General features: G+C 30.6%; 2 protein-coding genes across 2 annotated transcripts; both read right to left on the bottom strand.

The window, feature by feature from the left end:
* Positions 1-372: 372 nt before the first annotated feature.
* On the bottom strand, positions 373-2,373 carry LOC102586910 (polyubiquitin-like). Its single transcript, XM_006344802.2, has 2 exons — positions 2,227-2,373; positions 373-1,440 (listed from the first exon to the last, which is right to left on the bottom strand). The coding sequence occupies exons 1-2, from the start codon at positions 2,281-2,283 to the stop codon at positions 1,093-1,095; spliced, it is 405 nt and encodes a 134-aa protein (XP_006344864.1). The 5' UTR covers positions 2,284-2,373; the 3' UTR covers positions 373-1,092.
* Positions 516-983, bottom strand: LOC107060122 (polyubiquitin-like). Its single transcript, XM_015307578.1, has one exon. It carries the CDS (start codon positions 981-983, stop codon positions 516-518), a length of 468 nt encoding a protein of 155 aa, XP_015163064.1.
* Positions 2,374-10,983: the final 8,610 nt, after the last annotated feature.

Here is a 10,983-nt window from a genome sequence, read left to right as displayed (position 1 = left end):
AAAACTTATAGGTATGAATGAATACAAATGTACTCATCAACCTACATTAAGTACAAAACCTCAAAGTAAAATGTTAATAGATTTAGTAATATCATAATGCTATACTTTTTTGCCTTTTAAATTTAACTCTTCATTAATCGACAAAAGCTTGTTTGTTGTGAATACGAATATAGTATCTAATAGTGTTATATCATGCCTTACGCACCTCGCTAATTCTATTTAGGCGTAAAAAATATCTACTAATTAACATGCATGTAAAAACTAAGAAGGAGAAAGGTCAAATACCATGATCTATCAAGCAAACAAAATTGAATTTGAAATAAAAAAACGTTATCAAGCTCTCCTTTATCTTCCTTGAGAAGTCAGAAAGACTGTTTTCAAAAGACAATCCATTCAACTAAAACGTATCAAAGCATGTTTGAAAAACAAAACAAGTTCACCACCTTCCAAAAAACAAGTTAAGAGGTAGTTTTAGTTCGTTCCTGATCAACGTTATCAAATGAGAACCAGAGGTACTACTTGAATCCACAATGTTGTTGGTAACTCATAATATACGTAGAAACAGAACTACGAAAATCAAAAATGATATTCGAGTGCATTCTGATATTGTAGCTTGCTAAATCCCGGGAATCAGCTAGGTTTTTTCCTTCAAACACAAGTTTTTGAAGATGAACTGGTATGTTTAGCTTGTGTAGAAGCATGCCCTTCACATCCTTGACCAACTCGTGCCTGTGCACGTCTAGTGTAATACTTCCACCAATCGTCTTGATTAAGATCTGTATTGTTTTACTCTTCACCTTTAAGACAGACTCTTCGTTGATATCACACTGATATAATATCTTCGAATCTTCCAATTTCTGTTTCCCAAGAAACAAATCCATAGAATTTATTGAGTAGCCAACTCTGTTTTCTGTAATAGTTTTGATGTCGCAAACAGGTAATGCAACCTTGACTTCTATTTTAACAATTTCCTCTGTTGGCATTACCACGGAAATAAGCAACTTGTCTCTCGGAATGGAAACCATATGAAGTGTTGATCCACCATTGATTTTGTAAAAAGCTAAGGTTTTGTCGTCTTCAAGAAACTTTCCATCATGAATAAGAGAAAATTGCTTTGACCCCAATCCTACATTTGACATCCTGGATAGTATCGAATGTCCTTGAATAAACCGTAATTGTAACATTAGCATGGGGTCTCTTCACCAAAAATACCTTCGGGACTGAATTGTCGATATAAGCATGAAGGGTGGAGTTTTCGATAATGCCACAATCCATTAGCTTCTGTTCATCATCTGTTAGGCGAACATCTTTTGAAAATAGCTGTTGAAGACATTCCGGTATGCCTTCGTGATCATGTATTAAGGATTTCACGTGCCCGATACTATCTGATTCCTTAACTGTTATAGTGATTGTTTTAGTGACCTTCACGTCTATAGTCATCTGCAAGAGGATAAACAAAACAAGAACGGTATTCATAAGCACCAGCAAAACGAAAACATTCTAAAGCAGAGACGAAAAGGTGGAAGAATGCAAAATTTTAAGGTAAAAATCATGTCATCGACAATACAATTAAATCTTCTTCAAAATCCTCTGCCACTCAACTGTACAACATTTGTCGTGCCTAGGCCCCTTCTTCCCTTACCTAATGAAAGAGTCCACAACCCGCCTTAGTAAGTCTCAAAGCCTTCCTGTTTTAGTAGATCAATCAAAAGGGATACTATGAGCCCTAAACACCCACGCATCTAACCAGCCCCGTCTTGGCCTTCCCTGACCAGGATCAGTTCTAAATCAAATGAACTATATCTTTCATAATCATTCAACGCACTAAAAGAGTATCATCCACCGTACTTCTTAAGTCCCTAAAAAGAACTTGAAACAAATTATACGTGATTGAAAATAGCCTCTAAATTGCTGCTAAGATTTCTCGAACTATAAGAAAAATAAAAAAAAATACAAGGAAAAGTAGAAGCATAAATGGTAATGCTAAATTAACTTTCCTTTCAGAAAAGAGAAAAACTCAAATATGATAAGAAAATCAGGATAACATTACTACAATAAAGGTGAGAAGAAAGGCATGATGACGAGTTTCATGATAACAAGAAATTGTTATTATTTCCATTCAGAGTTCTTAAACCTAAATCTCTGGTTAGAGTTTCATACAGACTCTATTTGCTCAGATACAAAAGAGAAATAACATTTTATCTCGAATTGTTATAAGGAGCAAACCTCTTTTTCTTTTTCATCTTCAACAACAATTCTCTTGTGCTTCATGCTTGACTCCATCTTTTGCAAAGCTTCAAATCTCCTACAAATAACACACAAACAATAGAGAAAATAAGAAGAGTAAAGTATCACTTTAACTTTCTAGTACAATCATCATCATATATCGTATAATATAATATAATATAATATAATATCATATCATATCATACCATATATATATCATTAATCATTAAAGTTAAAAGTTATATTACGAAAATACTTACTCTAAAATAATAGTAATTTTTTTTCTCTCATTAAATTAACAGTTTTGCTATATAAACCAAATTTATCTAATTAATTGTATCTTGATGGTCATTAATTCTTCATTGGAAAACAGAAATCAAATGTGAAAAGGCACGCCCACTAATTATGGCAGAGAAGTCCAACAATCTCCTCTTTAATTTCATTTTGATAATGTTGCTGATATATTCAAATTTTTTGGCTTTCAAGCTTTTGACATTTTAAAAGTTAAAACAATATCATCCCTTTAATAATTAACTAGTGAATTTGTTCATGCTTTGCGCAGTTATAAAAGACGATAAAATGTCAATATATATTTATCTATACATATAATTGATTTCATAGAAAAAAAAAATTTATTAGTAATTAGATGACCTCCGACAGAGTCATAAATACTCTTTTGAACCAAAAGAAAATACAAACTTACGATAATAAATTTTTTTATGTAAAATACAAAACAAAGAGAAATCATAAAGAAAACTACAAAAAAAAATGCAACATTTTTTTTCCACGTGAAATCTTGGGCATGGCCCATTTATTAAAAAAAAAATGAAATCTTGCTTGGACCCAAAAAGGATCCAAACCCAAGTCTACAAGACCAAACAAAATAACAAAAAAATGCAACATTTTCTTACAATCTTAATAATTTTTTAAAAAATAAATAGAAAATCAATATACAATCTTTAGAGCTCTTGTTGACATCCATTTCCACAAGTGGATCACCATTCAATAGCCTTCATTTTATTTTTCAAGTCAAACTAAAGAATGAATAAAATAAGCACAAAAAACATAACAATTTAAAAGGCTAATGTGATCATTTCTCCAAAGTCATATAATGCTTCTTATATTAGAGGACTATAATATGAATAACAAATTATGTCATGAATATGATTATTAATTATTTTAGAGGTTATGATAATAAAAGTTATGAGAGTAACGAAAATAACGACCATTAAGTTTTGCATTAAAGATTATGAAACAACGGATAATTGATATATTTATTATTCTACAATAAAAAAATAGAAAAGTTGTAAAAAAAAATAAGAAGAAACTAAATAGAATTACTTGCCAAAGATTACAGTAAAGATGAAAAACTCAAGAAACTTGAGTCATTACTGTGTAGATTTTAGTGTTATTTAAAACTGGCGAAATGGTCTGATGGACCCTTGTACTTGTATGAGTTTGTATTATGGACCATTTTATTTACCTTTTATCAATTGAACCCTTATACTGAATCAAAAGAAGAGTTTTAAATCCCTCCTACTATGTGTGTAGTTCACTCGCCCTTAAGTAGATGACATGTCAAATCCATGTCATTTAAATTAATAATACATCATCATTATCTTCACCAATTGTTCTTTTTAAAAAATTATTAACTAAATTTATTAAATAAAAGATAAAAAAAAAAAAAAAAAAATTTATTTCTTAAAGTAAAATCTGTGCTCCTTTAACGCACACTGTTTCCTTTACTCTTCTCTCAGAACCAACCATCGTAAGCAGCCGCACCACCAGCTCCGGCCGACAAACCTTTTCGTCGCCATGACCAGTTCCTCGTGCCATCTCCTTCCTTGTTCTCCTCTTCACTAGTTTTCCTTTCTCTACACTACCGATGACCCCTGCGAACCATTAGAAATGGCGTCTCCTCTCCATCCTCTCCGGTGTACTAGCAAACTCTCTCGCTGCCTCCCATTCTCGCGGAAAAGAAACCAGCACCGCGTCCCATTCTAACGAAAAAGGGACCAACTCCACCTCTCTCCCTCTCACTCCATTGCAAACCGGTGAGCACCACCATGAAACCAACACTGCTCTCTCCCTCCACTGATAATCGCCATGAAACCTGACGTCATGAAAGTGCTAATGCTAAGATCGGCTAAGGAAGAAAACATCGGGTGTGGAGAAGGAAAAAAAAAGGGGTTGGGGCAACGATGGAGTGGGGGGAAGAAAATGGATTTTTTCCCTTTTTTTTCTTTTATAATTTTAATAATTTAAAATTTAAAAGATGGTGTTCACTTTCCTTAACACGCGTGTAATCACACTCTCTCGCCAACTCAGTCATTTTAATGCCACATAAGCATGGTCAAAGGGGTTTAATATATTGTGTTTTATTGAATTTAAGGGTTCAGTTGATAAAAAGTTAAGTAAAAGGACTCACAATACAAACTCATATAAGTATAAGGGTCCATCAGACCATTTCGCCTTTAAAACTTGTAGGGGATGATTTGTAATTGAAAATTCTTTGGAAATTTATTTATATTTAGACATTTTTGAGAAAGTAGAAGGCTAAAAACAGAAGAAGAAATAATTATGTCCAACAAAGTCATCATAAGTTACTATTTTGAAGAAAAATAAATTATAAATTTACAACAATCAAAACATTATAAAAAGACAAAATAAAGAGATGAGAGAACTTAAACGAATAAATAAAAAAATAATACAATATCATTCTTATGATTTAATCATTAAAATATTTTAAAAAATACGAAATCAATATACAGTCGTCTGAGCTCTTGTATTCAATATCCACTTCTACAAGCCACAATCACCATTCGGTATCCTTCATCTATTCTTTCAAGTCAAATCAAAAACATCATCATAACAAGCACTGAAAAACATGACAACTTAAAATGCTAATGTGCTCATTTCAACAAAGTTTACAATATCCCTATTTATATGACTACAATATAGAATACAAAAATATGACTATTAGCTATTTTAGAGGTTATAATAATAAAAAATCACGAGAGTAATGAAAATAAAGACCATTAAGTTTTATATTAAAGAAAAATTTTAAAAAATGAGTTTTTAGTAATTTTACAATGAGCTTTTGATATAAAATTTGCATTACTTGAAAATCCTTGTCAAGTTCTTACAATAAAATTCAAGTAATAAAAGTACGACTTACATGTAAATAAGAAAGAAAAATAATTATACCTTTCGAGAGCAGATTTAGATTTTTCCCACTAAATTGCTAGATTGAAATTCAATCCGTTTATCAAATGTCCTGGAAAAGATGTATTTTTTCCATTCAACAAAAAAAGCACATGCAATAAAATAATTAAATCTCATATAAGTAAGAAACCTGAAAACAATATATAAGCTATAAAATACTATTTTATAAAGTTGTAAAAAAGACTGAGATCCTTGATCAAAAAGATGACCAAATGGCTTTACCTAGTTAATCCCTGGCTCTACTATACATATAAATTTGATCATTTCTTCTTTAACAAATTTTTTTTAATACCTCTATTTATAGGACATTATATGAAATACCAAAAGATATCATGAACATGACTATTAATATGAATTGGGAGTTATGACTATCAAAAGTCATGGGAGTAATGAAAATAAAGACAATTAAGTTTTTTATATTAAATAATAATGGAGTAGTAATTGATTCATTCATTTTTGTACAATGATAATAATAAAAAAGAAAATAGAAAAAAAAGTCAAAAAAAACAAGAATTTTTTTTGAGTTGCTATTCCTAATTTTTGAGTTGTTATATATTATGCATCGAGATTTTTGAGTTGATTGTTCATGTCTATTTTTCAGCATGAACCCAATTATTTGAGTATTCATTGAGTTATTGTTGAAAATCTTTTTAACCGAACAATTATCTTAAATTGATTTTTTGAGAAAGTAAAGAGGAGTTTTGAGGAAAGTCTAAAGAGACATTTTGACTAAAGTTTAAAGGAACTATTGATTTCCAAATTTATCAATTTTATAGTGAGAAAAGAGAAACTTTGATTTCTAAACGAGTAATGATTTCAGAGTTATTTCAGAGCAATTACCTCAAATTGATAAATAGTATGTTTTATACATTTGAGCATGAGTATATATTTATTGGGAGTAGTCTTGACCATCGATATGGGGATGAGTTCAGACAACTCGTATTCCTCATAAACGATGTAGCCAACAGGGTAAAGGATCATACTTTTTAGATGATTGTTTATTGCTTTCAAGCAGAGCTTTAGTGGATCCACTTAGTTGAGGTGTTCTATACCCCAGCAAGGTATAGGACAATTCTGGCAGCGTAGGCGAGATGTTGTATCATCACATAGCTCACAGTGATGGTTGTTGGTTATATAATCTCCCAAATAAGAGTAAAGAGTAATGTATTGTATGTTTATATACATCCTTGAGTTAGCATCTTTTATTTATGAAGCTTTAAATATTTCGTCTCTTATTATTGTTTTGCATTGAGTTGAGTTGAGGTGACTTATCAGTTCAGTTATTTATTCATTCAACTTTATTACACACTCGTACATTCAATGTACTGACGTCATTCGACTTGCATCTTTTTATGATGCAGATACAGGTGTTCGGGATCATCAACAGGCGCTTCGTTGAGATCACTTTGCACTCCAGTTAACATTTGGTGAGCCTCACTCCACTTTTATTTTCAGTTTAATCATTTTAGTGTGTCATAGTTCTTATCTCGACATCCATGTTGAACTATTGAGGCTTCATAGATAGACGGAGTAGAGGAGTCTCTTAGTATTTACTTTTCCCTTGAAATGTTTTGCAAACTATTAAACCTATATTATTAAGTATTTTACAGACGGTTTGAAATAAGTATTTGCTTGAGTTTGAATGTTCTAATTTATGTTTCGAAGCCTGTTATCGCTTGAGTAAGTCTTCCGCTAAGTAGTCAGTCAGGCCAAGGGTTCGCTTGGGGACCAGAAATGGTTCTCGCCACGTCCATGGTGTAGGCTCAGGGCGTGGCAACTAACTGTCACTATCATACCAATCACTACAACACCAACCACCCTCACCATCGTAACTATCACCACCACCATTACTAGTCATTAACACCAACTGTTACTGCCACCACCACTACAAATCATCTTCATCATCACTACTGGAATAAAGGTTCCATTTTTTTATCGAATATTAATTTTTTTATTAAATTTATAATTTTTCTAATAGTTAATTTTTTATTATTTAAATTATATTTGTTATGTTATAAATAAATTATGTGTATTAGATATTAAAAATAAACAACCTTAATCATTCAGTATTTAGATCTAAAGACAACATCATTTATATATGTATAGATTCATACATTTTATTAATCCTAATAAATATAAATAAGGCCTTAGTCTGAGCACTAGGATGTCTCTACCCACACAAAGTAAGTGATAGAGCTTTAAATTCTTTCTTTTAAATATCGTATGAATCAACAAAATAGGTAGCCAAATTAATAGACAACAACATGGTTTTCATGGTGAAATATTGGTCACAGGTTTCTGCAACAATCCAAAATTCAAAATCTAAAATTTTAAAAAAAATGGTGAAATTTATACAAATCAAAATAAGCTATTTTCGGAAACCTTAATTTCTCTTTGGAATCATATGATTCATTTTCATCTTCCTTCTAATTACTTGCAAAATTCATGACCCAAATAAGCATTCAAATCAATTAAGCCATTGATTGTCAATATATTAGAATTCATTATGTATTTTCTAAAATCATATAAAGAGACTACCGTTCATACCCTAAATCAATGTGGAAGTCTTAAGGAAAATGTTCTATGAAATATGTTCTTTAATTTGTGAAAATTGTTTATCTAAGAAAATCAATTTTGATTATCTTATGATATTTTTCTCTTGGGTATAATATAGTTGACATGTGATAATCATACAAATATATTGCGATGGCAACCTAAGCAGAAACCATGTCAGTTTTAATGATAGGACAACTTAGAAAATTTAGAGATGAAATGACAAAAATACCATCAACCTGAAATTTAATGACGAAAACAAACATGTTGAAGCAGGCATGTTGATACCATATACTTACTCATGCTTCTAATATAGTAGAAATAGAAAAGCAAAAGAAAGAGAAAGAATAAACAAATAGAGTTGGCTACTTATACTTGCATCATATCATCTTCTTCGCACGATCTTTCCGTGGTGGACCAATATACTCTTTCATTTGGTGTTTAGTACCCCAAATTAAGGTCCTACTAGTTTGATATTTATAAGAAGAATATCGAAATATCGAATACCATATCAAAGTACATATATAGCTATGTAATAATACTAAAAATTATATAAAATAATACTAGTACAAAATTAATTATTTAGACATTGAAACTTTGCTATCTTGCCTTGATTGAAATGTCTTTTGGTATATGACTAACAAAGGGAATTGCATGCTTGTACTTACTTTTAAATATTTATACATGTGTAATGTATTAGTATTATATAAGTGAGGCATTTCTTGAAAACCCGAAATCATAATTTTCTATTATATAACTTTATGTAAGTGGAAATTGAACAAACTATGTTAGCGATTTACCATACATCAAAATACCGAATTCAAATTTTAAAATCTGGAATCATAGCTCATTGATTTGGTATGGTAATGATATAATATTTTTAAAAATCAAAAATCAAAAATCAAACTTACCAAACCAATGTTTTCAATATTGTACCATGTCCAAGGCCGACTCAACAAGATTGGGAACCTAAAGCGAAACTTAAAAGAGAGACCCTAATTTTTTTTTCCATCATATATACTTTTATTTAAAATCTACTTTTCTAGCTTTTTTAGATGTAAAGTCATTACTTACTGCTTTATAATCGATTTGTTTTAATTTTTTTTTTCAATTGATAATATAGCTAATCCATTCAATCTCTCTTGAGACATTGTTGATCTTAAATAAGATTTAATCAATTTTAGTTTCGAAAAAAGAATTCTGGCTAAGGCAAAGGTTACAGGAATTGTTAACAGTCTACTAGAAGCAATATGTGTATTTGAAAAAAAATCAAGTCTTTTTGTTTGATTGAGTATTTTTATTAGATTATTATTTGGCAAGGTGCTGACTCTACACAATGTTTGTATCTGACAAAGTTATAAAAACTAAAGACAAAATATTTGTGAGAAAAAGTTACCTCATTGATGGTCTTTTCAAACTCAATATTTCTATTTGTTGTTACTGCTTGAGTCAAACTATTCTTGACATAAACCCTTGGGACATGACAACTACAAAACCTTGCGAAAACTAATCAATTTAGAAGTTTTGCCTAACTTTGAGTGCAACAAATAAAAATGTCAAGTTTGTGTTGAATCTAAGTATGCTAAGCATTCTTATAAATTTCATTAAAGGAATTCTAATCACTTAAAGATTCATACTGACATTTGTGATATAAAGTCAACACTATCTCGTGGTGGGAAAAAATATTTCATAACTTTTATTGACAATTGCACTAGATATTGTTATGTTATTTGTTGAATGGTAAAAATGAAACAATAGAAACATCTATGCAATATAAAACTGAAGTTGAAAATCAGTTGGATAAAAAGATAAAAATGATTATAAGTCATAGAGGTGGAAAGTATAAATCTTCTTTGCAGAAATATATTTGGAAAATAGAATCATCCATCAAACTACTACACATACTCACCTCAATCATGTGAAATTGTGGAGAAAAAAACAAATTTTGAAGGAAATGTTGAATGCATTATTTATAAATTCGGGTTTACCAAAAAACTTGTGGGGGGAAGCTATCATTACAACAAAAGGGAACAATAAAAAGTTTTGTAGGTTCAGAAAGGGAGCAACAAATAGTTTTGTCTATTCAGGATAGGAAATTGTTTGTCGCCCCTTAAAGTATATACATGCAATAATTCTTGAAGGATAGTGATCTAACAATTCTCAAGACACAGTTTATTTCACAAGAGAAATGAAAAGGAAGGAAATCAAACTTGAAGTATTTCAAAGTGTGGAAGAAATTGTTAGAAAAAATAGTAGGAAATATAATTGAAGAAGATGGCTTTAAGGCGTGTAATCACTTTCTTTAAAGAGATATTGCTCATATACATATTGGGGGTAAATACAAACAATTTTCTTCGAGGATACAACAAAGCCCTTTGCTTAGACATGAAGATTTTCTTAGGCTACTTCTAGAGAGTCTTTCTATTTATAGAACTTAAGAGATGACTCATTTATGAGTCATGTTCTTTCATGAACATATGACTTTTCATAAGAGTCATGCTCTTTCGTAAATGAACAGATGACTATTCATAAAGGTCGTGTTCTTTCATGAACAAATGACTTTTCATAACAATCATGTTCTTTCACGAACAAATGTGTTTGTTCAATTAATTAAAGACCTCTATATATTACAAAATATCCAACAACATCAACTTTCACTTAGACATCTCAACTAGATTTTGTTTATTTTAGACATCTCATGTCACGCCCCCTGTGTGAAGTGAAGTGAATTATGTGGTGGGTCCCTGGCCCCTATTATGGGTAAATTACAGAAATCACATACTTTTAAGGCAAAATTACAATCTATCCCTTAAAAGTTTATAATTACAGAAATCCCTCAAAGGGATACAATAATATAAGCGCTGATACATTAATCTGATGCGCGAAATACATTAATTGTTAGGTAAGATACATTACATTTTATACATGATACACTAATCTGATGCGCGAGATACACTAATCTGATGCGCGAAAATGAGG

The sequence above is a fragment of the Solanum tuberosum genome, unplaced genomic scaffold, assembly GCF_000226075.1.
Source record: "Solanum tuberosum cultivar DM 1-3 516 R44 unplaced genomic scaffold, SolTub_3.0 scf00056, whole genome shotgun sequence".
In the NCBI taxonomy this organism is placed as follows: Eukaryota; Viridiplantae; Streptophyta; class Magnoliopsida; order Solanales; family Solanaceae; genus Solanum; species Solanum tuberosum.
This window is presented reverse-complemented; position numbering and strand designations above follow the sequence as displayed.

What these genes read in the sequence shown, in the direction of transcription:
- LOC107060122 (XM_015307578.1), bottom strand. Translation starts at nt 983, where the DNA reads ATGCCAACAGAGGAAATTGTTAAAATAGAAGTCAAGGTTGCATTACCT.
- LOC102586910 (XM_006344802.2), bottom strand. Translation starts at nt 2,283, where the DNA reads ATGGAGTCAAGCATGAAGCACAAGAGAATTGTTGTTGAAGATGAAAAA. An exon ending in AAGATGAAAAAGAAAAAGAG is followed by an intron (nt 1,441 to 2,226) that starts GTTTGCTCCTTA and finishes ATCCTCTTGCAG; the next exon opens with ATGACTATAGACGTGAAGGT.